General features: G+C 27.5%; 7 protein-coding genes across 15 annotated transcripts; 5 read left to right on the top strand and 2 right to left on the bottom strand.

Moving 5' to 3' along the window:
• Window positions 1-2: 2 nt before the first annotated feature.
• Mesh1 (Metazoan SpoT homolog-1) lies at window positions 3-1,625 on the top strand. Of its 3 annotated transcripts, none has more exons than XM_015333243.2 (4): window positions 3-117; window positions 586-810; window positions 894-1,225; window positions 1,309-1,625. In XM_015333243.2, the coding sequence occupies exons 2-4, from the start codon at window positions 591-593 to the stop codon at window positions 1,465-1,467; spliced, it is 711 nt and encodes a 236-aa protein (XP_015188729.2). In that variant the 5' UTR covers window positions 3-117; window positions 586-590; the 3' UTR covers window positions 1,468-1,625. The 3 variants fall into 3 exon arrangements, with proteins under 3 accessions (XP_015188729.2, XP_015188730.2, XP_015188727.2); XM_015333244.2 differs by having other exon boundaries at window positions 6-105; XM_015333241.2 differs by lacking the exon at window positions 3-117 and having other exon boundaries at window positions 124-810.
• LOC107072918 (phosphoserine aminotransferase) lies at window positions 1,507-4,632 on the bottom strand. The gene is made up of 8 exons (XM_015333239.2): window positions 3,566-4,632; window positions 3,073-3,203; window positions 2,881-2,993; window positions 2,624-2,785; window positions 2,461-2,552; window positions 2,212-2,381; window positions 1,873-2,133; window positions 1,507-1,748 (listed from the first exon to the last, which is right to left on the bottom strand). The coding sequence occupies exons 1-8, from the start codon at window positions 3,626-3,628 to the stop codon at window positions 1,640-1,642; spliced, it is 1,101 nt and encodes a 366-aa protein (XP_015188725.1). The 5' UTR covers window positions 3,629-4,632; the 3' UTR covers window positions 1,507-1,639.
• Window positions 4,633-4,960: 328 nt separating this feature from the next.
• On the top strand, window positions 4,961-5,751 carry LOC107072922 (succinate dehydrogenase assembly factor 4, mitochondrial). The gene is made up of 3 exons (XM_015333245.2): window positions 4,961-5,177; window positions 5,261-5,370; window positions 5,450-5,751. The coding sequence occupies exons 1-3, from the start codon at window positions 5,095-5,097 to the stop codon at window positions 5,617-5,619; spliced, it is 363 nt and encodes a 120-aa protein (XP_015188731.1). The 5' UTR covers window positions 4,961-5,094; the 3' UTR covers window positions 5,620-5,751.
• Window positions 5,752-6,208: 457 nt separating this feature from the next.
• Nap1 (Nucleosome assembly protein 1) lies at window positions 6,209-10,551 on the top strand. 2 transcript variants are annotated; one of them, XM_015333236.2, is made up of 8 exons: window positions 6,209-6,350; window positions 7,269-7,425; window positions 7,828-8,117; window positions 8,198-8,351; window positions 8,439-8,576; window positions 8,672-8,819; window positions 8,892-9,011; window positions 9,432-10,551. In XM_015333236.2, exons 2-8 carry the CDS (start codon window positions 7,273-7,275, stop codon window positions 9,620-9,622), a joined length of 1,194 nt encoding a protein of 397 aa, XP_015188722.1. In that variant the 5' UTR covers window positions 6,209-6,350; window positions 7,269-7,272; the 3' UTR covers window positions 9,623-10,551. The 2 variants fall into 2 exon arrangements, with proteins under 2 accessions (XP_015188722.1, XP_015188724.1); XM_015333238.2 differs by lacking the exon at window positions 7,269-7,425 and having other exon boundaries at window positions 6,237-6,350.
• An 80-nt stretch (window positions 10,552-10,631) lies between these two features.
• LOC107072916 (N-acetylglucosamine-6-phosphate deacetylase) lies at window positions 10,632-12,951 on the top strand. Its single transcript, XM_015333234.2, has 7 exons — window positions 10,632-10,979; window positions 11,384-11,658; window positions 11,731-11,860; window positions 11,964-12,052; window positions 12,122-12,266; window positions 12,363-12,539; window positions 12,620-12,951. The coding sequence occupies exons 1-7, from the start codon at window positions 10,772-10,774 to the stop codon at window positions 12,805-12,807; spliced, it is 1,212 nt and encodes a 403-aa protein (XP_015188720.2). The 5' UTR covers window positions 10,632-10,771; the 3' UTR covers window positions 12,808-12,951.
• A 129-nt stretch (window positions 12,952-13,080) lies between these two features.
• On the bottom strand, window positions 13,081-26,500 carry LOC107072914 (uncharacterized). Of its 5 annotated transcripts, none has more exons than XM_089178078.1 (21): window positions 26,361-26,500; window positions 19,257-19,380; window positions 18,882-18,939; window positions 18,723-18,793; window positions 18,284-18,460; window positions 17,942-18,040; window positions 17,041-17,139; window positions 16,878-16,976; window positions 16,710-16,808; window positions 16,524-16,622; window positions 16,337-16,435; window positions 16,173-16,271; window positions 15,992-16,090; window positions 15,819-15,917; window positions 15,631-15,729; window positions 15,415-15,513; window positions 14,618-14,716; window positions 14,365-14,463; window positions 14,190-14,294; window positions 13,584-13,843; window positions 13,081-13,479 (listed from the first exon to the last, which is right to left on the bottom strand). In XM_089178078.1, exons 2-21 carry the CDS (start codon window positions 19,363-19,365, stop codon window positions 13,396-13,398), a joined length of 2,151 nt encoding a protein of 716 aa, XP_089034204.1. In that variant the 5' UTR covers window positions 19,366-19,380; window positions 26,361-26,500; the 3' UTR covers window positions 13,081-13,395. The 5 variants fall into 5 exon arrangements, with proteins under 5 accessions (XP_089034204.1, XP_015188716.2, XP_015188718.2 ...); XM_015333230.2 differs by lacking the exon at window positions 26,361-26,500 and adding an exon at window positions 22,164-22,402; XM_015333232.2 differs by lacking the exons at window positions 15,415-15,513; window positions 26,361-26,500 and adding an exon at window positions 22,164-22,404.
• Window positions 23,468-27,434, top strand: pain (transient receptor potential cation channel family member painless). 2 transcript variants are annotated; one of them, XM_089178077.1, is made up of 4 exons: window positions 23,468-23,867; window positions 23,936-24,077; window positions 24,596-25,716; window positions 25,805-27,434. In XM_089178077.1, the coding sequence occupies exons 3-4, from the start codon at window positions 24,630-24,632 to the stop codon at window positions 27,421-27,423; spliced, it is 2,706 nt and encodes a 901-aa protein (XP_089034203.1). In that variant the 5' UTR covers window positions 23,468-23,867; window positions 23,936-24,077; window positions 24,596-24,629; the 3' UTR covers window positions 27,424-27,434. The 2 variants fall into 2 exon arrangements, with proteins under 2 accessions (XP_089034203.1, XP_015188750.2); XM_015333264.2 differs by lacking the exon at window positions 23,936-24,077.
• The last annotated feature ends 68 nt before the right edge of the window (window positions 27,435-27,502 follow it).

Below are 27,502 nucleotides of genomic sequence, written 5' to 3'. Positions count from 1 at the left end.
CGCGGCGATCGTCAAATGCAACCTATCGATATTACTACGTAATATAATCGGTTCATAACTATCGACGACGTGTCATACAGATTGTGCAATTAGTTTTAAAATTAGGTAAATACAAAGGTAATTAAGTAAGATTTATATAGAAGAAAATATGTCGGAATGAAAGTTTTAATAAATTGCGATTCTATCAGAAAATCTCATAGCGCATCTTTTTTTATCGAAGCATCCTTTGTATAGTTAACCCCAAAAATTTATATACATTATATTACAGAATATGATTTTTTAAATTATTCAATGAATCATCACATATTTAATCGTTGCATTTCATTTAATTTCATTTGTTAAATTAACGTCAATTATTAAAAACAATTGAAAACATTCATGTTGTTCATTTAAAATAAATAACTCTTAAAGTAAGAGAAATTTTTTGGAAACAGTAATAATACAAAATATTATTCAAAAAAATGAATAATCTCTATCTTTTGCAACTTAAAACGTTAAATGAAAATGTAGAACATATGCAATCGCATATAATGACTTACAAATATAAAGACCCTCGTTTTGACATAACAAAAAGCGTTTTTTTAGCAACGATGGCAGATCCAGTGATTGGTATAAAAGAAAGTACTACTGACAAAATAATATGTGCTGATCCATTTAAGGAAGGTGGTCCCTGTGATTCTTGCGTTCCAAGACTTTCAAATAATAAATTATTATCATTGATTATTAAATGTACTAACTTTGCTGCAGAAAAACATAAAAATCAAAAAAGGAAAGATCCAGCACAAACACCTTATATAAACCATCCCATAGGTTTGACATAATAAACAAAATTAGAAAATAAATGCAAAATATTTTACGTATTTAAAAAAATGTGGAACAAATTATCATTTTAGGAGTTGCAAACATTTTACTTCATGAAGGTGATGTATACGATCCTGTTGTAATCTTAGCTGCACTTTTACATGATACTGTAGAAGATACAGATACTAGTTTTGATGAAATCGAACAAGAATTTGGATATACAGTGAGTCAAGTTGTTCAAGAAGTGACTGATGATAAGACTCTACCTAAAGCAGAACGTAAACGTTTGCAAATAGAAAATGCACCTAAAAGAAGTCATAGAGCTAAATTAGTATTACTAGCAGATAAATTATACAATTTACGAGACCTTCAAAAGAGTACTCCAATTGGTTGGACACCTGAAAGAGTAAAGGAATACTTTAAGGTAAATTTCGTATCCAATAAAGCCTTTATCTCGTAAATAAAAATTTATAAAATGAATAACTTTTAAGTACATTTATATTACAGTGGGCTAAAGCTGTTGTAGATAGAATACGTAGGACTAACTCTAACTTGGAAACTGCACTAGATAAAATATTTGAAGAACAAAAAATTGAAACTGAGATTAAATGCAAATGTGTACTAGATAATTTACAAAATTGTCATAATAGCGAAAATATAACTTAGTTCTAATTTTCAATGAAAATTGACTTAATATAGAAAATATTATTTTTACAACTTTGAGATTTTATGAAAGATATTGATTTCAAAACTGGTACACCTTGTATTTACAAATAATACAGATCAATAAATTCAATATTGGCAAGCTATTTCATAATAGCACAGATGGTTGATGTTTTTACTTCTTATTATGTTGTTCATAAAACCATTCCATATATTTTGCTAATACTTCTACTTCGTCTTCTCGAATTGCATTATATAACGAAACACGTATACCACCAACAGATCTGCAACATATTTATTGTACACTTGAGTAAATTTTTATATTACTTATATATCATTTCTCAGATCTCTGATATCATTTTTCATTAGTTCTCTAAGAGACCAGTTTTTTAAACGTTTCGTACTAACCTGTGACCCTTTAACTGAAGCATTCCACGAGCGACTGCACCAGAAAGGAATTCCTTTTCTAATTCTTCATCATTGTCTTTTATTCTAAATGGAATATTCATTTTACTACGTGCATCTACATCGATCGGACATCTATAAAATCCATTAGATTTGTCGATAATATTATATATCTTTTGACTCTTTTTAATTGCATTTTGTTCCATACTTTTAACTCCTCCATTCTCTTTTATCCAATTAAATACTCGATCCACAAAATATATTCTAAAATAAACATAATGAAACGATGAATAAATTGAATTGTTCAACTTATTTTACAAACAAAAATGTCATTATATTTACTGGAAAAGTGGCGGAGTATTGTGCAAAGAATTATCATTTGCCATGACTGTAAAATTTAAAACAGTTGGGCAAACTGGCATAGCATGACCAAGAAGATCATCTCGTACAATTACCAAAGTAACGCCAGCTGGTCCGATATTCTTTTGTGCTCCAGCAAAAATTAATGCAAACTACAACAGATGTTACAATGTAATGATATTACAATTATTAAAAAAAAAAAACAAGATAAAAATATATTGCGTTATATACTTTCGAAATATCAAAGGATTTCGTTAATATGTTCGATGACATATCGGCAACGAGTGGTACGTTTGTTTCCGGAATGTAATCCCATTCGATACCTAAAATTGTATTATCATTTATGTAAATAAAAGATAACATTGTTAGCTTTTTTTAGTTTTACAAGAGTTACCGTGAATAGTCTCATTAGCGCAATAATAAAGATAAGATGCATTCGAATCTAATTGCCATGTACTCGGTTTCGGAATTCCTGTATATTTTGTTACTTTTGGTAAAACCAAATTAACTTTTCCATATTTAGTTGCTTCTTTCGCTGCCTTGGCTGACCATGATCCTAAAAAATATTAAATTTCATATATTATATTTCTTTCATAAGAAAAATTGAATGACATAATAAATTTCTATATAATATTTTTACATATTATTTACCTGTAACAATGTAATCTGCTGTACCGGTGGTCATTAAATTTAAAGGAATAGCTGCAAATGATCCTGTGCCTCCTCCTTGCATAAACAAAATTTTATAATTGTCCGGGATTTTTCTGTAAAATCACAAATACCATTCATATAAGTGATTTAATATTCATTTTTCGATAAATGAAAATTTTGTTTCGTACTTACAATAATTCTCGCAAAACTTTTTGCGCGCCGTTGACAACATTTTCAAAATCTTTCGAACGATGACTTAACTCAAGTATACTTATCCCAGTACCATTGAACGAAAGTAACTCTGCTTGTACTTCTCTCAATACCTACAAAGTTTACCACATATATGAAACAATTTACAGTACAATGAACTCTTATGACCTGCACATAGGGTGTCTAAGAAATCATTGAATCCATTATGGATTATATATCCCATAGTAAAATATATTATTCAATTATTATTATTATTAAAAAAAAAAATACAAATTTCTCTTTTTGAAGTCTTTATACATGGTTAATTCAAATTTTTATAATATTTTTTCATATATCGTATATGTCGAGTTTACATAAAAACCACGTGATATCTTTACACCATAAAAAATCCATAGTATATAGATCAATTATTTAGATTTAAAAACATAATTAAAGTCAAGAAAAAAAAACAAATTAAATTTTTATTTGGGAATACCTCTTCTGGTAATTTTGCTGGGCCAGCACCGAAATTGATAACGCGTTCTTTTTTATCAGCCATTCTGAAGAGACGTAAGGAAACACTTGAAACGATCGGTGATCGTGTAAATCAACTGACTTTTAAAGTAGAAACGAGAAGTACTAGTCAGTCGGCTCTGTGAATTTATCACTTGAAAATAATAAAGAATGGTGGGGAGTTATCAAGTATAGTTAATTTTGTACTCTTCCTTTTGCACGACCTTTCACTCCAGTACTTGTTCACCAAACCGGTTCTTATTTCTAGATTTTCTTTTGTAGAAATCAATCAGTAATATTTAAGAGCAAGTATTTATATGATAACCGAGCAACTAGCTTGACTACCTGTTGACTATCGTCATCTTCATTAAATTCATATCACTGAATGTAAAAGCCGCGAAAAACAAAATCGATGATGAATATAATTATTCTTATCAAATATTTTTAACGAAAATTTTCTTATATATGAAAGAAATTTATACCATGCCAAGAATTTAGGACAAAGAATTAGCAATAATAATAATAATAATAATAATATATAATAATGATAATTAGATTTGAATATCTAGCTCATTGTAATGATCGCATTTGTTTTACGATCAATGGAAAATAAATCCTTGATAATCCTTAACCTTTGTGTAGAAATATTAAAGTACTTATTTCTGGTTTAATCCAGTATTCAAAGTTTTATATTCCAGTTTTTATTGAAGTACTTTTTTCAACAACTGATAAAACTTTGTTGGTGGTACTTACGATCTATTGATTGTATAATTAGATGAAAATATGTTGCCGTTGAATAGTTCATATTATTCTTATTAATTTATTGCATTGATGATAAGCTGAACTAATATCATAACGATTAAAAATAACGTTTTTTAATTCACGTTATTATTAGAAATGTTTATTTAATTCTATTATAATAGAAAAATGATCTCACAATTAAAATTCATTTATTTAAATTAAATGTAAAATTTATATGCTTGATTATTTCATGTGTTGATTAATGTTACTTTATTTCTTACAATAATTGTCTCTATTATGAAATATTGGGCTTATGTAATATTTCCGTTTATATGATTTAACGGAAGGATACGAAAGATATATGAAAAGGGAAATTCAATAAACTGAAGAGGTAACTCCCCACTTTGGATTATTATATAACATATTTACCGATCTACATAATAATATTTAACTGATAGTGAGTAATTTTCGAAAGTGCTTACATCAATCTTGCATCTTTTTTTATTTTCATTTTTAGTAAACTATTCGATATTTGAATAGCTACAAAATAATAAATTAATTATTGATCTTTACAGATTTTGTTGATATGTAAAATTTCGACAAATTAGTTAATACTCATTCAAAATATTGGGTTCGTAAAAGCATCTATGTGTTGGAATATATGCTCCTATTATTAAGAACAAGTACTAATACATTGTCAGCTGATTACTAAAGCTGATTACTAAGAAACCTAACCTTTTTAAAGGATTTGTATAAATTTAGTGAGAAAAAATGTTTTCTAACAAAGTTCTGCCTAGTATTGCGCAAAATGCACGAATAATAATTGAACAGAAAGAATTGAATACAATAAATAGGTTGTTAATAAATAAGGATAGAATGATACTTATTGATGTAACCTAATTTTTTTACAGAAATTTGTATTTCTTCTTATACATAGTCTTTTCACAGGTTGCAGGCGTTTGTTTTCTGAGAAAAAGACAGATGGAAAAGTGGAAAGTGAAAGAATTAAAGAATTTAGGAAGAAATTGCGTGAACGTACATCGATAGGTTTGTAATATTTAATTAAATACATAGTACACATACAATATAACATATTAATCAAATGTTTATTTATTACATTTAATAGAAAAGTTACCAGAATTTGAAGAAGGAAAGCATCCTTATCAAGAAAAAGAACCTTTGAAGCCATTTCCAGATAATACAAATCCAAAAACAGGTGAAATTGGTGGACCACGTGGACCAGAACCAACTCGTTATGGGGATTGGGAAAGAAAAGGACGTGTAACAGATTTTTAGATATTAATTTAGTATCAATATTATTATAATTATTTTAGGAGAAATATATTAATTATGTATCATTAGCGATAATCTGTATTATAATGTTATCCTGTAAATTATAAACATAAATTATGCATAGAAAAATATTAATACATTTTATTAAAATCTCTTTAAAGTAATAAAAGTTATACATAATATATAGAGAAAGAGAGATAACTTCTGTAAATTTATATCGAATATAATTAACAAATTTATACAGTGAAAACATCGGTAAAGTTCTATTGAGAAAACTATTAAATTTTTCAAAGGACGATATATTCGTTATTCAGTAACTGCACAATTCATTGTGTAGTTGTATCTCATTTAGTTTTTTTTCTCATATCTTTATTAAAAATAAAAATATCGTAGAATAACAAATTATAATGAGTTTAAAATAAAATTATTATAAAGAGTATTGTAATTATCATTTAGTTTAAAATAATATATTATACGTATATGATTTGCACTTTAAATAAAACAAATAAAATTTAGAATCGTGGAAAAATCAGTGTTCCTATTGGTTGACAGTTTATTTCGAACAACCAAGCATTTTGATTCGTCCGTATTTCTGTCTAATTTCGAAACGCGCCTAGCAACTAACTTCACATCGTCTACGTATAACGAAAGTTCCGATAAAACCATCGATACAACGGCCGGTTCGTTGTTCCTGGTTTTGTTCCTTCTTTTCTGAACGACATCATTTTTAAGAGGTACGCAATTACAATTAAAAAAATTCTTTTTTTCTTGTTAAAGCATGTAATTATTGCTAAATTACTTGTATTCTTTATATACAATTTACTTTAGTATTTTTAGATAGATATAACGCCAAAAATTTAAGATCGGAGTTCATCCCATGTGCAACGTCTCTTATGCCTTTGCATTATAATTGTTAATCTTTTTTCAAGTTTTTATGATATCTTTCGTAAATTTTCTTTATGACAAATTAATCAATTACAATATTTCATATCTACCTGTTACTTTAATCGTATTTTAAAATGAAGAATTTTTATATTTCATGATGCATGCATATATCCCAAGAAATAACCTTTTATTAGCATTATGAACATTTGAGTTAAGTATTAATGTTCTTTCGCATGTACATTAATTTGCTACGTAATAACTTTTAAGCAATATTATTTTTGAAATCGTTTAGCATTTATAATATTTGAGAAATAGTCAATTGATATAATAAAGCACGGTACTGATATGTATAAAAAATGACTTGCTAATTGAATGTTTTATTGCACTGTAAAATTGAACTTTTTGTCAAAACTATGCACATCACATCAAATATTGCTTAACGATAGTTTGCTGAAAAAAATTTCAGTTTAGTTTTTTATATTGATATCAATATATTCATTTTATTAGAATCTCAGCTTTTTTTATTTAGTAAGATACCGTATCAGTTTTATATATTCTCATTCTTCGATTTTAAAAATTGGCATATAGAAATGAACTAAAATTAACGAAATTAGGAATTTCTAGTTTTCTTGTATTTCTACCAAAAATATAATTTCAATTACAAGATAAGATTTAACAAAAAGACATTGTATAGATTTTAAAATATGAATGTAGCTTTAATTGTATTATTTGTAATAACTTTCATGGAAAATAAATCTGGATTATAGTACTATGACCACTGATCCAGAACGTGCCGGAGATACTACTGATACGGAATCTGTTGAAGAAGATGAACGCAATACTTCAAAGATAGATGCGAAAAGAATTAAAACCACTGAAAAAGTAAATTCTCCGCAAGATCTCGTTTGTGCACCTGGGATAGAGGTATTCCAACAAAAATTATATTATAAGTTTAAACAATTTTTTATTGCTTCATATATTTAAAGAAATGTAAATTAGTAGATGCATATGTTACTTTGCTGTGTTAAAAATCAAGTTTTCTTTTTTTTTAAGGTATGATTTGTTGCTTATTGACATATTTTTCATGTTTATAAAACAATTGTCATTTAAGCATGTAATTAATGTATATATTTTTACTTATTAAATAAATAATATAACTCAATCATAGGATTCAAAGAAATTTAAGAATAATTTTGTATAAAATTATATATGTATATAAAATACTCGTCTGCTTATCGATGAAATTATTTAATATCTTTAATTATGATTGAAAATATTCTCTTAAGCGAATCATTTAATCATATCAAAAAATATTTTAACTTTTAGCAAATGCAGTCGCTACCAGCACCTATTAAACGTAGAATTAAGGCTCTCAAACAACTGCAATTGGTTACTACTAACATTGAAGCCAAATTTTATGAAGAAGTACATGCCTTAGAATGTGCTTATTACAATATGTGTGCACCTCTATACGAGAAAAGAAGTCTAATAGTTTCTGGTTCATACGAACCGACAGATGAACAATGTGTCTGGGAAAGTGATGAAGATGAAGAGGCCTTGGCAAATGAATTAAAAACTAAAACAGATCTTGATGATTCTCAGGAGAAGAAAGAGAAGTAAGTTTTTATTTATATAAATAAATTTAATTATAGCAATGAAATTTATATCTGAATTCATTTAAATTATTTTTTATTAGAGTTGAAAATGAGGATATTAAAGGGATACCTGCATTTTGGGTAACGATATTTAAAAATGTTTCAATGTTGGCTGATATGGTACAAGAACATGATGAACCAATTTTATTACATTTAAATGACATCAAAGTACAATTTTTAAAATCTAATCCGATGGTAAGTAATATATATATAATAATGTTTACATTATTCTAATTTGCTATATTTTATTAATAATACTTTAAATTTATTGTAATATTTTAGGGTTTTGTTCTTGAATTCTATTTTGAACCGAATGAATATTTTACCAATTCTGTTCTTACTAAAGAATATATTATAAGATGTGCACCAGAAAAACATGATCCATTCAGTTTTGAAGGGCCTGAAATATATAAAAGCAAGGTAACTCATTATATAATTATTATATTTTAATTTATTAAATATATGAAAAATATTATTTTTATATATTAAAACAAATGTATGTTTATCAATTTTAGGGTTGCGTAATTGATTGGAAAAAGGGAAAAAATGTAACGGTTAAAACAATAAAAAAGAATCAAAAGCATAAATCTAGAGGTTCTATGCGTACAGTAACGAAAACTGTTCAAAATGATTCATTCTTTAATTTCTTTAGTCCACCAGTTGGTAAGTGGACATATTTTTTATTAATATGTTCGTAATATGATATAATTTTGTAAATTATTGGATAATTTATAGTGCCAGATGATGCAGAAGCGGAGTTAGATGATGAAACTCAAGCTTTGCTTACAAGTGATTTTGAAATTGGACATTATATCAGAGAACGTATAGTTCCTAGAGCTGTACTGTACTATACAGGTAATTGGATACAGTAGAAAGGGTGTCTCATATAACTTTATTCACGATTTTTCAAGTATTTGCGATAATCTAATAAAAAACAAAAGTTGATCTGTTTTTGATTAACTATAAATTGCAATAAAAAAAAGTTCAAAAACATTTTTTTTCTATTTTTTTTTTCTTTTTAAGACTACCTTTGTATTTTTTAAATGATACTCTATATTTCTAACCTTACAGTATTATAGCTCGTATTCATACGAATTCACAACAAGTATACTAGCATGACCTTCGGATGACCTTGAAAGCAAAACAAATGAACTGTTTATGTTCTGTTGGTGCTTTGTTGTTAACACGTTGAATGTCACGCGAATTTTTCTTTCTTCATTCTTAACAGTTAAACGTGTTCAACTGTTTTTTTCAATATTTTTTTTTTATTTTTAGGTGAAGGATTGGAAGACGATGAAGATTATGAAGACGAAGAAGATGAAGAAGAGGGAGATGATGATGATGATGAAGATGATGATGATGATATTGCAACTTCAGATGAAGAAGATGAAGAATCTTCTCCATTCAATGCGTCTTCTGGTGGGAAAAAACAAGGCGAGGATCCTAATGAATGTAAACAACAGTAGAATTTCGTATGAATTACGATAAAAAAAGAAAAAAAATCATTCGAGCGTTACAGTAAGCAAGAACATACTAACGAAACCTGACCGATAACTGCCTAGATATCCTGCACCTTCGGCTCCAACATAATCCACTTTGTATGAACCATCTAATCATATCATATCTCCTATTCCAGATCAAGCCTAGACACTCTTCAACATACCAGCGAAAAAAATTATGCGTATCCTCCCTCTAAATCAACGTTAATAATGAATAGTATATAGCTACTTACTGCTAAGATCTAATAATGTCATAAGTGTAATAGTTATGCTCTCAATATGATTATCGTCATTTTTAATTACTGCGTTTTATACTGTTGTTACGTTTATATATATGCAGGCAAAAGGCTGGTTAAATTCTTTTTCAGACGCGTTGATCTATGAACAAATTTTGGGTACTGTTGAAGCATTTTTAATACAAAAGTAAAAAAAAAACTACATGTAGATCTCATTTATTTTAATCTACCAACATTTCTTCTAAACTCTTTAAATAATGTTTCGACGAAAAACATATTAATTAGATATGAATTGCATGATATTTGAAATAAAATATAATTAATACTTTAATGAAATATATAATAATATCAATTATGGTAGTGATTTTATGTTAACGTTTTGCCTTTAATTCTTTAATTATGTCTATGTGTTTTTTAAAACGCGTATATATCAACACGTGTGGTAAGTAATATTCTCTGTGTATTCCTCTCTCTATTGGTATTATATATTCAATATGTTAAACTTTAAACATTATTAAATATACTCTTACATGTATTACAAGTTGACCTGTATGTTTCTAAATATTACTGTGTAAAGACTGTACATAAACAAACAAAAAAAACAATAATTCTTTTGTAATACAGATCTGCATTGGATAAAATAGAAATATTTTTTACGTACATAGCATCATATATTAATTATTTTCATGACCTTGCCGAATATCTATTCTGTTTTAGCGACATCTTCTGAATACGTTGACAATTCAAAGGTCACTGGCACTCACGAACAAATTAGTTTGATAAGAGAAATTCGATGAGAGTGGATGGATTTTTAGTTAGAATATTTTTTTATTATATTATCTTTCAGTTTTATACATTTCTTTTTTGTTAATTACCAAAAATGGATACTAGTAAATCGATATTGAAACAATTTTACAATTGTACAATGTTACGAGAGGGTAAAATTATAATTGAAGACTTATGGGTTCGTGATGGAAAAATAATAAATCCAGAAAAGATTTTTTACGATGAAAAAGTATTACCCGATTTTAGAATAGACTGTCAAGGTGCACTAATTGCACCAGGTTACATAGATTTACAAATTAACGGTATTTTAAGATAATATATTTACATATTTATAATATATGATATCTATTATTTTTATTTTCTTATCACTTCTAGCGTTGTCAATTCTCTCTAAAAAAAAAATTTTAACCTTACAATAATAATTTTTATATAAAATATTACACATATTAATTTTATTCATTCTTAACATGTATTATTAAATAAACGTGGTTAACGTGGTGGTTATAAAATAGAATTGTGTGTACATAAAAATAGCAATGTAAATAGCAAAATAAAAGAATTTTATCAAAACGTCAACAAGAGAAATTTAACAAATTCTACAGATATGTAACATCACACAATATTATTCTGTAAATTATATTCTATAAGATATTTTTATTAATAATTATAAATCTAATTAGTATTTTTTTTGTTTTTAATTAAATAGGTGGTTTTGGTATAGATTTTTCACATAATGTTGAAAACGTTGAAGAAGGTATAAACAAAGTAGCCAAAAATTTATTAGCACATGGTGTTACATCATTTTGTCCTACATTAGTTACATCTCCTAGTGATACGTATTATAAAGTACTACCTAAGATTAAAAAACAAAACGGTGGTAGTCACGGAGCAACCGTTTTAGGTGTTCATTTAGAAGGTCCTTTTATAAGCATTCATAAAAAAGGTGCTCACCCTGAACAATGTATTAAAGAGTTCGATTCTGTGAGTTATTTAATTAATCTGATAATCTTTAGAAACATTAGATTTATTTATTAAATAATTATTATATTACAGGATTTTAAATCATTGACTGATATGTATGGTACTTTGGAAAACGTTTGTCTTATTACGTTGGCACCTGAAATTCATTCTGCGCCGTCTGTTATTAAAGAATTATGCAAAAGAAATATTAAAGTTTCTGTAGGTAAGTTTATCGAAATATATTTGACGCTATTTACATTTCCTTACGTTGCTTATACTTCCGATTTTTTTTATTTATTTTAGTGCTATTGATATTATTATTGTAGGACATTCTATTGCCAGTTTAGAAGTGGGGGAAATAGCAGTAAATAGTGGGGCCACGTTCATTACACATCTTTTCAACGCTATGTTGCCGGTAAATATAATATATAATAACTGTATAATGTAATATTATTAATAAACTATTTCACTTGATATCTTATAGTTCCATCATCGTGATCCAGGACTAGTTGGTTTATTGACATCTGATAAAATACCACCAGGAAAGATTGTTCATTTTGGTATCATAGCTGATGGGGTGCATACTCATCCTGCAGCATTAAGAATTGCACATAGAACGCATCCTAAAGGTTGATAAATATTTATATGTATATATTATTTTAATTTTTATTTTACTATTATAATATATTAAATTAATCACACACACACACATATTACAATTAAAGGACTCGTTCTTGTAACGGATGCAATATCAGCATTGGGTTTGGAAGAAGGTGTACATCGACTAGGTCAGTTTGATATAGAAGTACGTAAAGGACAGGCCTATATCACTGGCACCAATACTCTTTGTGGTAGTATAACTGAAATGTCTGAATGTATACGTATTTTTAAGGAAGCAACAGGTAAATATAATATTTCTTAACAAACAAATAGCATCATTAAATTCGTAGATATATTAATTTTTACAATGATTTAAATGTAGGCTGCTCTATAGTTGAAGCCTTAGAAGCTGCAACCTTGCATCCAGCAAGAACATTGAACATTGAATCTAAAAAAGGTGTATTAAATTTTGATGCTGATGCTGATTTTGTTTTATTAGATGATAATCTTCAAATCTTATCTACATGGATATCGGGAGATTGTGTTTATACTAAATGCAAGTGTACTTAGCAATCTTCATGAACTATATTTTAACGTTTTGACAAAGTAAGAATATTGAAACAAACAATATTTTAAATTTTACATAATATCTTATTATATTATTTAATGGCTTTAGATTTTATGCCAATCATTTTAAACAAGATGTACTTATTCATTATTTAATTGTATTTTATATATTTTATATATATATAACTTTTATATATTTTAATATCAAATCTTGTTAAATCTAATGTTTTAGTATTATATTGCTGTGCAGTTTATATTTAAAAAAAATAACGCAAGTGATGTAGTTATTTGCAATTTATTGTATAATATTTGATTTTTAAAACAGTATTTATATATTGCATTCATGATGTTGATAATTGGTTAATTTTAAATTGATATATATATATATTGTTTGTATAAAGCATATGTGAGCATGTTAATGTATAAAAACACATATAATATATTTTTATAATTTGGTAAAGTTAGACTGAAGTACTTTTTATACGAAAATTATTCTGTAATTCATGAAACATGTGAAGATAATATATATGTGTAATAAAATTATTTTTATAGTTTAAGAACAAGATAATATATGCATCGTTTGAATTATAATTAATAAACCATATCTTTCAAGTTGCAAATATAAGGTGAATGTCTAATACCGAATGTATGAGCCGGAGGAACATCTAGAAGAACCTAAAATAATATTATATATATTATTACTATCTTTAAATTACCCTTTTTAATATAGGTTTTTGTATAAACGATATTATCATTCTTTATATAAAATATTTATTTACCTTTTCTGGACAATGTGCGCCAGGACCGGGAATTTTGGAATGATCACTTGGTACCTCAAATCGTGCGCTTATACTATAAGCTGGACTTTTGACTCTAACTGCATCTGGCTTTATAGTTTCATATGTACCAGGACCGGGGACTAAAATTCTTTCATCGGCGAAAGTCTTTTGTCTACCAGAAATTGAATATGCTGGTGATGTTTTTTTATTTCCTTCTTTCGTTGCACCGAGGGCAGAAGGTATGTTATATACGTTAGGTGCTATGAGTAAAAGAATACAAATGATATGTAACATTAGTTAATAATAATAACAAATTAACGTACAAGAAATTCCAAGAAAATAAATAAAGATAACTTGTATATCAGAATCGACTTATGCTTATCGTTATCGTATATTATTTATTATATTTCATTTATTTAATATGTTTTACGTGAGATTAATATCATATTTTTATTTTACGATTCATTACTCTACTCTATTATTTTTTAAAGCAATGACAACCAAGTGCAAATACATAATGCATGCTATAACTAAATGTGATATACAACACTTACACGCCTTTGTTAATCTAAACAAATTAGATAATACAGAGATATTTCTAATTACCTGGAGTATCATTTAATCTGCTCATTGGAGGTCTAAGACCAAAAGTGAATTGTAGAGCTTTTTCAAGCAAAAACATGGCTTTTTCTGGACTGTATTCACCAGGTCCTTCAAATAAATATATTAGGCCAAAAGTCTATATTTCTACTGACTACTTTTTAAATATATTTTTACTTACCTGGAATTGTATATGTTTGACGTATATCAGGTTTTAATCCAAAACTATATTGTGGAGATTTATTTAAATTTACCTTTTCAGGATTATATGTGCCAGGTGCTAAATAAAAAGTGTGAATAATATAATCAATTTGTAGATAAATGAAATTCTAATTTTCAAATCCTTTAATGGAATTCATTATTAATTAGATTTTTAATAACATTGATTACAATGAAAATTATAAATTATTATTACTGAATAGATTTGTTCTCACCTGGTATATCATTAGGCTTTTCAAGAGGTGGTCTTATACCAAAACTAAATTGAGGAGCTTTGTCTAATTGCGATTTTTCTGGGCAATAAGTTCCAGGTGCTGTAAAATATGAAAGAAATCAAATTATTTCAGTGTATTTTAGAAAATTATTTTAAAACATTTTACATAGAAACATAAAAATCTAACATTACATTAGTAACAAATAAATAGAATTAAATTCAATTAACAATTCTTAATTTTTGATATTCAACAAGTCAATATACAATAACACATTTTTTAAACATAACTTTATAGCAAATTTGTTGAACAGAAATTTTCTATTACTATCAGCATTAAATATTTCCTAGTCAAACACTTACGTTTTAGTGTCAAATACAGTGAATAAAGCATTTTGCATTACATTTAAAATTATATATGATCGACGATGAGATGAAACAAAGTAACTTTTTGAATATGTGCCCCTGAAGATAGACTATATTTTCTACAACTCTGTATAAGACATAGCATACCTACATATATGCGTAATGACTTTCACTTTCCATTTGAATTAATATCAAATCATAGTTTCATCTTAATTTCCATAAAGAATGTTAAGAAAAAAAGGATATGATATTTTTGTAGAATGAAGGTTGAAAAATTATAAGCCCACATATAATTTAATAATTAGTAGATAATTATTTGTTACATAGTTAAAAAATTATTTCATATAAATTTTGAATACAGAATCAGAGGGTGGTCTTTTTTTTTGTTTAAATAATTTGGAAGCATTAAAGCAATTGGTTAATCCACACCGTTACCTGGTGTATCTTTAGGTTTATCCAAAGGTGTTCTACTACCAAAACAGAAATAAGGTTTATGTTGAAGGTTTACTTTCTCTGGACGGTAATCTGCAGGGCCTATTAAGTCAATGAAGATATTCAATATTTTCTTTTAATTAAGGTGTTAATTCCGTCATAGTTAATCGAGGAAAAAAAGAGATAAAAAGGATAAATATCATTAAGAAATATAATTACCAGGATTATCATTCAATTTTGGAGTCATTCCTTTTCCGGAGATACTAAATTGTGGTCCTTTGTCTAAATTTACTTTTTCTGGGCTATATGTTCCTGGTGCTATATGTGTGCATATGGTAAAGAAAAATTATTAATACATAAAATATACAGAGCCCACTTCTGCATATAAAAATATAAAATATACTAACCAGGGAAATCATTTGGTTTTTCTGATAAACCTTTTCCACTTAAACTGTATTCAGGACCTTTATTCAAGTTGAATTTCTCAGGAGCATAAGTTCCAGGAGCTATAAATAATGTGAATAAAATATAACATTAATAAAATTCATTTGTATAATTTTATAATATTTTTATGATATACCAGGTGTGTCATTCGGTTTTTCCAATGAAGTTCTTAGACCAAAACTATATTGTGGTGCTTTGTTTAATTTAACTTTTTCCGGAGAATAAGTGCCGGGAGCTGCGTAACAATAAATATATGTTTTGTATAAAAAATTATTTATAATTAAATATACATCTTTTGTATAATTTGTTTGAAATACCTGGAGTATTATCAATTTTGTCAGACGGACCTTTGCCACTCAAACTATATTGTGGCCCTTTATCCAAGTTTATCTTTTCAGGACTATAAGTGCCAGGTGCTACAAGATTAAATAAAAAACTTTCAAGTTAAAATAAATCTAGAAAAAAATCACAGCATAGTTACCTGGTGTATCGCTAATTTTATCGAGAGATGTACGTAATCCGAAACTAAATTGAGGAGAATGATCTAATTTAGCTTTTTCAGGACAGTATGTACCTGGTGCTATAAAAAATATTGTTCTCATTTTATTACAATCATTATAATCATCATGAATTGTAACTTTCTTTCAAATATTTAAATGTTAACATACCTGGAACATCATTAGGTTTATCACTAGGACCTTTGCCGGTTAAACTATACTGAGGACCTTTATCCAAATTAAATTTTTCTGGACTGTATGTACCTGGCGCTAAACACATTGAATTAATATATTACGGTATTTACATTAAATATACGTGTATATATTGTGTTTTATAATTTGATTATAAAATTCTACCTGGTGTGTCACTAATCTTATCTAATGGTGTTCTAATACCGAAACTAAATTGTGGAGTAGAATCCAGCTTAACATTTTCAGGGCGATAAGTACCAGGTGCTATAAATATTTATATTAAAAGTTAATAAAAATTTGATCAGACTATAATAATAAGGAATTATAATCTACCTGGAGTATCGACCGGTTTTTCTTCGTGACCCTTTCCAGTTAAACTGTATCGAGGACTTTTAGATAAATTCACTTTTTCTGGACTGTACGTTCCTGGAGCTATCAACAAACAAAAATTAATATTATTAAGATATTGTTTAATTAATTTAGTTGTATATTTTACCTGGTGTATCGTTCAATTTATCGAGCGAAGTTCTCAATCCAAAACTGTATTGAGGTGAGTGACTCAATTTGACTCTTTCGGGATAATAGGCACCAGGTGCTGAGAATATTCAAATTCAATTTTATTTTAATACCAATATTTATTTCATTCGATATTTTTTTCCCAGCTAAATATTAATTTTTTTATATTATTATTACTTTTTTTATTGTCATTAATCAAATGATACTTTTATAATGACTTTCTATACAACATATTATGATAACTTTTCGAATAATTATATCATCTAAATAAAAAGCAATTTGTCTAATTTTACAGTCAATCGAATGCATCTACGTGTGACAAACGTGCACCAAAAATCAGTTAATTAGTATAATATAAAAGCAAAAAAGTGCGAAGCTACATTTTTACTATTAATGCGAAATAGTCATAATACACGTTAATTAATCTGATCTGTTTATAAATAGATTAAAATCCAATACCTATCCGTTAAATGTTTTTGCCCGTCTTTTCAAATTTTGATATCGATGATCATGGATGCTGTGTAACGTCGTAAAGATATTTTTTTGTTTTGTTATTTTTATTTAAATGTAGAATCATCCTAAGTAAAAGCATAAATTAAATTTGTTAATTGTACCCTGAAATGTACTTAGAGTTTATATAGTAATTAAGAAAATTTTTATATGTATGTGTAAAATTTCAAATCGACCTAATTAAACAAATTTGGTAATAAACAAGATTGGTATTAGTACGAAATTGTTTGTTAAATTGATTGCATGTAATTTTATCAAAGCAAATTTATAGAACTATTAGATTGTATCTTGCAATTGTAAATAATTATATTAGTTGTTGATTAATAATTGTTCTTTGCAATTTGTTTCATGCGTAGATGTATATAATTTACCAGGAACGTCACTCGGTTTATCCAGAACAGGTCTTATGCCAAAACTGTACTCTGGAGCTTTGTCGAGATTCACGTTTTCGGTACAATAATCACTTGGTGCTAAGATGACTCAGAGAGATATACGTAATTACGATATGTACGTCGATCAAATTTGTTTATATACATATATTACATATTTATATATTAAATTCTATTCGCATAAGTCGATTCTCGTTTCAATTAAAAATATAATAAATGAATTTATTAAAAAAAAACAACAAATAATTCTTACAAGTTGTCAATAATTTTGTCGATTCGAACGTAAAAAAAAAACCAAGAAATATACCTATTTTAATTGCTTACCGGGTGTACAACTGATCTTCTCAGTTTGGGTTCTAATTCCAAACGAATATTTCGGTGAATTATCCAAAATAACTTTTCCAGCTTTTTCCGGATTGTAATCACCTGGTGCTGGAGTTATTTCAAATTTCGATGATTTGGTACGACCATGCAATGATGAAGCAGGTGCACCATCTTTACCTATAAATCCGGATATCTATATATATGTATAATTGAGGAATTTTCGCGAAAGTTCGTTTTCAAGATGAAGGGAGTACCATTGTTACGGAATGTTACTAACTCCGTAGTTTGATCGATAAACTAACCGAGACATTCCGTGTGTCTTTTTGCTCGTATAAAACATTGATTTCGTGAACTACTTATTTAGATATATAATTATTTTACGTTCTATTTTGCATATGAAATTTTGTATCATATTATTTATTAACGATATACATCATACCTTTTGCACTAAGACCGGATACGTTGTATTGGCCAGGTCCTGGACCAGGACTATCATTTCTAGCTACGTGTCTGAATAATTTATAGAAAATTCAAACAGCTTATTATATTCTTTTTATATATTTTATAGAAATTATAAATATAGAAAACAAATTAATACCTGCTTCCAAAAGAAAATGCAGGTGCTCTTCCTCGTTTCGAATCCGGTACAGTTTTTCCTAAATATACATTAAATAAATAAAAAAATAAAACTACCATTAATAATAAGTTCTAGTTTGAAGAATAATCGGTCTATTATTATGTGAATCATTTCCCATATCGTGTTATCAACAATACAATCATTAAAAAACCTTTCTTTCCGTTATACTAAAATACACAACGTTCTACTTTCTATACCGTTATATAGAAGATCGGCATAGATTTTCTATGCCACACATAAGGAGAAACGAATAAGAACAAATGATTCATATTATGTTAACGAAGCTGTTCTCCGTATTTATATACTTGTTTTTCTTTTTCTTTTAATCAAACATACCGATAAGTGGTGGTAAAGTAACACAAGCAGGTCCAGGACTATTGTATTCAGCAGCAATGGGGCCTCTTCTTTTTGTAGGTGTCCATGGCCTTTGCGTTAATCCTCCCATTTTGTCACAAATTTCCTTCAAAATTTTAGTTCCAAAATATATATATGTAAAATTATGATTTTTCTCTTGACGAGCAAATATAAAATGATAATACTTTGATGACAAAAATAATATGTATAATAATAATAATAATAATTAATAAAATTATTAATTATATTAATTATTCTAATTATATAATATAATATATTATTATATTAATAATTAATATAATATGAATATGCAATAATTAATAAAATTAAAGTAATACCACTCTATTTTATGTATCTCTCTATGTTAATTATAGTAATTATAGTAAATCCATGATAAATCAATATAACTAAAGTGTCCTTAAAATAAATATTTTTTCCAATTGTAATATAGAAAAAAACAACGAGATGTTCATTAAATGTGATCGGGAATTGCGTAATGATGACGACCTCGAAACTCTGGTCACAGAAACAAGACTCATGACAAACCATATAAGAACATGCCCATGGAGGGTATTCACAATCGCCCACCTCATATGTTCTTGCTAAAGACCCATATCACGAATTGCAAGGTATCGGTGGTGATTGTCCAAATAAATGCAGGTCAAAAATGACTCATACTTAACTTATAAGGATATATTGTCATCAATGAAAAGGATAACAACATCTTATATTTAAATAGGTAATGTAAATAGCGTTAGCAATATCTTATTTTACAATCGAATTGTTTTATTCATTATTATTATTATTTATTCATTCACGGTAACTTTATTTTATCCGGAATTACCGTGGTTGAACATATTCAAATACAAACACAATAATAGCTTTTGTATTTTTATGGTAATTTATTTGAAGGATATGGTACGATGGATCTTTACGTTGTTAGTAGTGCATGTTAATATGAATAATGAAAGTGACAAAGTAGTGTTCGAATACATTATTGATAAATCATCTTTATGCATCTAGCGTGTGTGTGTTAATATTTCTTTAATTAAACATTTATATGTATATAGTAAATACACGTAAGTAAATAGAATTATCATTTGCATAGAAGTTTATTAATTAATTATATCAATATTATCTTGTTGTAATATTAAAAATTACATAGAAATCTTAGATTAGTCATTAATCCTTGCATTGCCATATGTCGAATATATAAAAATATAAATATGTATGTATGTATATGTGTGTGTGTGTGTGTGTGTGTGTATAAATGTTGAATCTCATTATCCAAATATAGAAATGAAAGCACAGATGTAAAATATCGACGTTTCTATGGACCCAACATGACCAAATTGAGTATGAAATATTTAACAGGAAGTATTATAAATATTCTTTCACAAAAAAATCAATGATATCTACTTTACATACAATATATTTTCTTGTATTTCATTTTAATATCGAAGTATATTATATATATATTAGGGTGGGTCAAAAAAATGACTTGTTTTTTTTTTTTCAAGTGCCACGGAAAAATGGGTTGCTAGACACCTTAAAACAATTCTCACCAAATATGAGCTCTTAATTTTAATAGGAAGATCCTCCGTATCGCAGTTTTTTATTTTTTTTTCAGTCCAATAGATTAAAATTCATTCCTCATTATTTATTGATTGTACAGAAAAATGTTCTAGACGAATTTTGTAGGAAATTTAATGCTCTACAAAAAAGGTATCTTATATTTTTTCCGTAAACTTCATTGAAGATTTAAATTTGATGATTTTAAGACAAATTTCATTTTTTTGTTGTGACTTTTATAACTCGACAATAAATGACTATTATAAAATGCGCAATACAAATTTTTGTAGGAAATTAACTGCTCTATAAAAATGGTATCTTATGTTTTGGCGATTAAATTAAGCGTTCAAAAGATATTCATCATCAAACTTTCATGTGTACTGATTTTTGTCTCTGAATATCTTTTGAACGCTTAATTTAATCGCCAAAACATAAGACACCATTTTTATAGAGCAGTTAATTTCCTACAAACATTTGTATTGTGCGCTTCTTAATAGTCATTTATATATATATATATATATATTTTTTTTTAATATTCGTTGTGATTAGATTTCCAATTGTAATCATTAATTCGTTAAATATCAAAACGACATCGATAAATTATCTTAGTTAGTGACATAATCTTTAATCATGCTTATACGTACGAGAATACACACACACTGTTAAATGCGCATCATCCTTTACCACCTATGGCATAATTATATATAAAGTCAGCATTTCAAAATATCTCTGACGATAACCGAACACCTTTATGCTATTATTATTTCGATCTTTTTTTACGATTACAAAAATTATGGTAAAACAACGATCTTTCATTGATTTATTTGACAATTAAAACTACTAAATGATTTTATAATTTGAATTGTAAATTTAGATCTGTAGAAGTTTATATAAATCATAATTATAATACTATAGATCACAAAAAGCAATGAAAATCTTTCTGATAAGTTAAAACAACTAAAAGATTTTACAATTTGAATTGTAAATTTAAATTATGTTTAGAAGTTTATATAAATCATAATTATAATATTATAGATCACTAAAAGAAATAAAAATCTTTCTGATAATTATTCGTAACATGGTAATAATAATAATAAAAAAACTATCAGCAACAAAAAACTATTTAAATCACGTAGAAGTTTTGCAATTCGAATTACGATAATTATAAATTAGTATAATATAAGAAAAAAGAATCTTTTAGATAAATAAAAGTAACTTTAATTTCCCTAAAACTTATCAAATACTTTAGACAATATTTAATATACTTAGAAAAATATATTTATATGATGTAAATATAAAAAAAGTAAAATTACTTACCAAGGATTTAAAAAACAGTACGAAGAAATGTAGTGGAAGAAAATGATGTTATTTAATCGGATTGTATACTTTGAATGACAATTATTCGTTGACAGAAAAAAAAAATGATGAAAATGTGCACCGGTCTCTTAACGAGGATAATCACCACCACTCCTGAGATGCGTCAAGCTACGACTGAAGCGCAAAAGTCTTCCTTAACACGTGTAAACGTATCTCGACATTGCTTCTTCTTTCGTTTCCCTGAATGTTGTTTCCCCTACTCTAATATAAGATGATTACAAATTCTTAACGCAGGCGCCCTTCCCGATCTCACATTCTCTTTATATCTTTATTTTAACCTTCTATATTTTTTATTTAACATTTCTAATTTTTTTATATCTCTAATCTCTATTGCTAAATAAATATAAATATTACCTGCGAAGAGAGTAACATTAAGTTATTCTTAACTTATAACTTATAACACATAATACAGTTATGGTACATGATTTATCATTTACAATAATATATATTATTATTAATAAATATATAATTATTAATAATTATATTATTATTTATTTGTTAAATAATTTCAAATAATTCTTTAACAATTTTGTAATTATTTATTCAAATTCGATCTTCGTACTACTGATTAAAATATGAACAAATTTGAAAAGTTATCAATTACGTTAGATCTAAATACTTTGAGAATAATTATTTTCGAATATAATCAATTTTCAATTCAATTTTCATCAATTTAATATTATATTAAAATTATAATTTTATATCCTAAGAAATGTTGAATTACCTGTCTGATACTTCGTCATCGAATGGCGTGAGTCCCTAATTTTAGCTTTATGTCCTTAGCAAAGGATAAAGCAAGGCCAAAAATGTCGAGGATAAAAATCAGAATTATTGGGGTACGTAGGTTGCGAAACAAAGTAACATACATCCAATAAAGGAGCCAACAAGATATTTGAATATGTTTTACGGTATAGTAATCTGTTAAACATGACATATGTATATAAAATACGATTACTGATTATTTATTTCTTTTTTTTTTTAATCAATACCATAAAAGATTTATTTATAATTACGACGATTCTCGTAGAAGAGAAACAAATGTCCTTGTAGAAAAATCAAGTTTAAAAAATGCGATCAATATTTATATAACTTGATCGTGATTCATTGATTTAAATGATTTTCAATTATAAAAATCTTAGCCACGTAGGTGTACATTATTCATCATAATCGAATTTAAACTTCTTTTTAATTATACTATTTTTCTTTAATATTCATAATCAATTGTGAAATTAAATTTTCTTATTTAGTGATGTTAATACAAGATAAATCACAAATGATCATTGAAATAATAGTTCAACAATTACACTAATTTCTACTATACGTGTACTGAATACATTGAAACAATAACTTCGTAAAAATCTAACGATTTATTAGATGTACAGTTGAAATGTAAACATTTGAAAGTTAATTACTTTATAATATCGTATTCAATTACTGTAATCAAATACCTGTTGCATGGTAATGTTAAAAGAACTGCTGTTCGACCAATATATGACACTTAAGTATGGTGTGTGTGTGTATTTCCCCTCTCTTTTTACGCTGACATCATGATAGAAGAGAACCGGTCAGTAATATTTGTATCGTGATGCCAGTATACTCGAGGAAGTACTAACCACACGAACAATTTATACATCTTCATTTACGGTATGAATTTTATAAACATATAGATATAATATTTACTGTAAATGAACGAATTTATAAATAATTTGCAGCTGCACGTACATACACCAGTTCGTATTGTGTTATTATTACAAGACCTATATTCTTTTAATGTTACAAGTGTTTTCTTTCTTAAATATTATATTTATTTTTATTACAAAATCGAAAACAAACCAGAGTGTGTCAGTGCGAACGGTAATTAAATTATTCTACCGATAATTTTTTTGATATAAAACGATTTGTGTGTTTTATTGTAATATGAAATAATAACCACAGTATAATATAATATGAAATAATACTTAAATTATAATTTATTAAAAATATACATTATGAGTACTAGTATATTGATAATTACATTTGAAATCTAAATGAACGCCAACGACAGGAAATACTCATCCGGATAGTATGATCATCATTTTTGTAAAATTATAATGAACTTTATTATTAAAAATTATATTTTTCAAGATTAATTTTGTAAAAAAAAAATGGTTTTTTAAAAATGTCTACGAAAGAAATATGAGAGTTTGTTATTGTAATGATAAACTTACTCTCTTATACATTCGTCTGAAAATAAATTTGCTTTAATGCTTCAATTGTGTTGAGATGACATCATTGTCAGGGCCGTACTACGATAACACCCACGCTTAATATAAACACTAAAATGTGTGAAGATAATAATTATTTACATAATTATTTTGCATTTATAATTACAGAAAGTGTTTCCGAGTTTATTATCTTAAAATTAAAATGGATCCGGAAGAAGAGGCATTACAAATGCATTTATTACGCGAACACGATCAACCTGTTGCTGGAATCCAAATTTTGTACAAAGTTTTAATGGAGAGTTTACGAGTAAATGATTTAAGAGCCTTTAAAAATCTTCTTGGACAAAATTCAAAGGGACAGCAATCAATCGTTAACGTCAATTATGTTTATCCAAATCGTTCGGAAGAAACTTTATTAGACGTTGCATGTAAAAATGGGCGTACCGAGTTCGTTAAATTGTTATTAGAAAACGGTGCAAATCCAAATAGAGTCAACGAGGCTCACAATCGTGCACCTATTCATTTTGCTGTTGAAGGCGGACACGTAACAACGTTAAAAGTATTACTAAACAACCGTATGATCAATCCAAACATAGAAGCTGCTCAACAAACGGCACTTCATATAGCTATTAAAAAAAATCATTTAGAATGCATCGAATTGCTTCTCGAGAATGGTGCTAGTCCAAACATACCGAACAATAAAGGTATTACAGCACTTCATTTTGCTGCTATGAAAGGTCAAAGAGATATAGTCACTGCGATACAACAAAAGAGCAAACAATCCCTTGACTTGGATACTTATAAGGATTACAATGGTCAAACGACTCGTCAGGTTTTGGAAAAAAAATTTCCTGACATAGTATTGCCGCCACCAAGAATTGGAGACCTTTCTGTTCACAATCTTCGATATTTTCTCAATGCAAACGACGAAATCAATTTCTTAAGATGTTTAGAAAAATTTGATTACAATGTTTTAATTAATGATATCGATGAGTTATTAGAAATGGCGGTCGAACGTAATTTTGATAAAATTGTTAAGGAATTACTTGACAGAATGCAAGGACATACGTGTGATCTAACGAAAGCAGCTATTATAGCCATACAGCAAGCCAATTGCGATATTTTACGTGAATTATTAAAACAAGATAGCGAACTTGCTAATGAACTTATTATTGATGCTTGCTTAGAACTTGGAATGCCTGAAAAACAACGATCGGTCGGGACTGATCGGCTGAAATGTTTGAAATTGATTCTTGATCAAGATAATGTTGATGTCCGTTGTACAGACAGTAAGTATATCATTGAAATGGCATAAATGTTTTTGAAGATCGTTGATAGTGATATTGGTATAATATAATAAATATTTGTATTATTTAGATAAAGGGAATACACCGTTGCATTATGCAGCAAGAGCAGGTTCTCGCGAAGCAGTGAGTTGGTTATTAGAAAAGGGAAGTTACATAGGACATATGAATAAATTCAACGTACCACCGATTGCTGACATTCCGTTAAACACCTTGGCTGAATATTTCGACGATTGCCTTCAAACAAGAAAAGAACGTACGAACGAATATACGATTGAATTTAATTATCGATGTTTAATGCCACACGATACGCGATACTCTTATACACAAGATTGCAATAAGAAACATTCTTATAATTCAACAAAATATTGTGAGATGGATACTCTTCTATATATGTCTGAAAATAGTGCGTTAAAACATCTTCTAAAACATCCTCTTTTATCTTCATTTTTACATCTTAAATGGTATAGAATACGTCACCTTTTCTATCTTAATTTTGCTTTTTATGTGATATTTTATATATTACTCAATACATATATTTTAGGCATGACTTATGATATTAAATTTAATGTGACAGATGCAATACTAAGCGAAACCAATGATAAACAGTTGAAAAATATTGAGCATACCGGATTTCAAAAAAATAATCTGCTATGGGTCATGACAGCCGTAGCACTATTTTTTCTTGCCATTCGAGAAATCATACAATTAGTTTCTTCACCTTGTCACTATATATCTAGTTTAGAAAATTGGTTAGAAATGACTCTGATCATTTTAGGCTCATGTTTGTTAAACGGCGCTGGTCCGGAAGTCGGTGCAGTGGCTATATTAGTATCAGCGTGGGAAGTTGTTATTTTAATTGGACAATATCCAAGAATGTCCACAGGTATCGAGATGTTTAAGACAGTATCATGGAACTTTATGCGTTTCTTATTTCTATATGCTTTTCTTATCTTAGCCTTTGCACTTGCGTTCTTTACTCTCTTCAAGGACGGTGGCGATAAGAACTTTCCCGATCCAGGCCATTCCCTCTTCAAAACTATAATTATGCTTACCGGAGAGTTCGATGCCAATGATATACCGTTCATATCGCATCCAATACTCAGTCGCTTCGTTTTTGTATTATTTGTATTTTTAATCGCAATTGTATTGTTTAATTTGTTAAATGGTTTAGCTGTCAGCGATACTGCTGAAATTCTTGGAAAGGCTGAACTTATTGGTTTGATTTCTAGAATACGTCTTATATCTTACATTGAAAATGTTGCTACAGGCCCATCTTTTCTACATAAATTAGGATGTTTATCTGGCAGAAATTCGTATACGTGTAATCCATTAGGTTTTCTAGTCAAAAGAATTCTTTTGTTTCCTAATTATTTAAAGGATGGAAAACTTGTTGTTAAGCCTCATGATAATTTTGACGTATGTTGTCCCGTTAGTTGTTATGGAAAATGTTTATCATCTAATATTTCTAATACGGATTCACCAACGTTAAGGATAGATTCGTACATTGTTAAAAAAGCTAAAGAAATATTGTTGCGTAAAAGACAGACATCGGAAAATGAAAAAATATTTACTATGTTACAACAAATGGCAGAAAAATTGGCTACGATTAATACAACGTTAAATACGGTTAAACGTGCAATGGAAAATAATAATCTTAATATAGAAATAAAAGATCCAGTTCAAGAGTAAATATAACATGAAAACTTAAATATTGTTAAAACGATCGAAAACTATTACAGAGTCAAATTCTAATTGCTGATGGCACTAC

The sequence above is a fragment of the Polistes dominula genome, unplaced genomic scaffold (assembly GCF_049000335.1).
Source record: "Polistes dominula isolate Pdom_NZ unplaced genomic scaffold, Pdom_raw_medaka contig_77, whole genome shotgun sequence".
In the NCBI taxonomy this organism is placed as follows: Eukaryota; Metazoa; Arthropoda; class Insecta; order Hymenoptera; family Vespidae; genus Polistes; species Polistes dominula.
This window is presented reverse-complemented; position numbering and strand designations above follow the sequence as displayed.

Excerpts from the sequence above, each read along its gene's own strand:
- Mesh1 (XM_015333241.2), top strand. The coding sequence starts at position 462 with ATGAATAATCTCTATCTTTTGCAACTTAAAACGTTAAATGAAAATGTA. Across the intron at positions 811-893 it reads TTATATAAACCATCCCATAG|GAGTTGCAAACATTTTACTT; the intron begins GTTTGACATAAT and ends TTATCATTTTAG. Across the intron at positions 1,226-1,308 it reads GAGTAAAGGAATACTTTAAG|TGGGCTAAAGCTGTTGTAGA; the intron begins GTAAATTTCGTA and ends TTTATATTACAG.
- LOC107072918 (XM_015333239.2), bottom strand. The coding sequence starts at position 3,628 with ATGGCTGATAAAAAAGAACGCGTTATCAATTTCGGTGCTGGCCCAGCA. Across the intron at positions 3,204-3,565 it reads CAGCAAAATTACCAGAAGAG|GTATTGAGAGAAGTACAAGC; the intron begins GTATTCCCAAAT and ends TAAACTTTGTAG. Across the intron at positions 2,134-2,211 it reads AATACTCCGCCACTTTTCCA|AATATATTTTGTGGATCGAG; the intron begins GTAAATATAATG and ends TGTTTATTTTAG.
- LOC107072922 (XM_015333245.2), top strand. The coding sequence starts at position 5,095 with ATGTTTTCTAACAAAGTTCTGCCTAGTATTGCGCAAAATGCACGAATA. Across the intron at positions 5,178-5,260 it reads GAATTGAATACAATAAATAG|TCTTTTCACAGGTTGCAGGC; the intron begins GTTGTTAATAAA and ends TCTTATACATAG. Across the intron at positions 5,371-5,449 it reads GCGTGAACGTACATCGATAG|AAAAGTTACCAGAATTTGAA; the intron begins GTTTGTAATATT and ends TACATTTAATAG.
- Nap1 (XM_015333236.2), top strand. The coding sequence starts at position 7,273 with ATGACCACTGATCCAGAACGTGCCGGAGATACTACTGATACGGAATCT. Across the intron at positions 8,118-8,197 it reads TCTCAGGAGAAGAAAGAGAA|AGTTGAAAATGAGGATATTA; the intron begins GTAAGTTTTTAT and ends ATTTTTTATTAG. Across the intron at positions 9,012-9,431 it reads AGCTGTACTGTACTATACAG|GTGAAGGATTGGAAGACGAT; the intron begins GTAATTGGATAC and ends TTTTATTTTTAG.
- LOC107072916 (XM_015333234.2), top strand. The coding sequence starts at position 10,772 with ATGGATACTAGTAAATCGATATTGAAACAATTTTACAATTGTACAATG. Across the intron at positions 12,053-12,121 it reads TTTTCAACGCTATGTTGCCG|TTCCATCATCGTGATCCAGG; the intron begins GTAAATATAATA and ends GATATCTTATAG. Across the intron at positions 12,540-12,619 it reads TATTTTTAAGGAAGCAACAG|GCTGCTCTATAGTTGAAGCC; the intron begins GTAAATATAATA and ends ATTTAAATGTAG.
- LOC107072914 (XM_089178078.1), bottom strand. The coding sequence starts at position 19,365 with ATGGGAGGATTAACGCAAAGGCCATGGACACCTACAAAAAGAAGAGGC. Across the intron at positions 18,940-19,256 it reads TACTTTACCACCACTTATCG|GAAAAACTGTACCGGATTCG; the intron begins GTATGTTTGATT and ends ATGTATATTTAG. Across the intron at positions 17,140-17,941 it reads TAAACCGAGTGACGTTCCTG|CACCTGGTGCCTATTATCCC; the intron begins GTAAATTATATA and ends GAATATTCTCAG.
- pain (XM_015333264.2), top strand. The coding sequence starts at position 24,630 with ATGGATCCGGAAGAAGAGGCATTACAAATGCATTTATTACGCGAACAC. Across the intron at positions 25,717-25,804 it reads TGATGTCCGTTGTACAGACA|ATAAAGGGAATACACCGTTG; the intron begins GTAAGTATATCA and ends TGTATTATTTAG.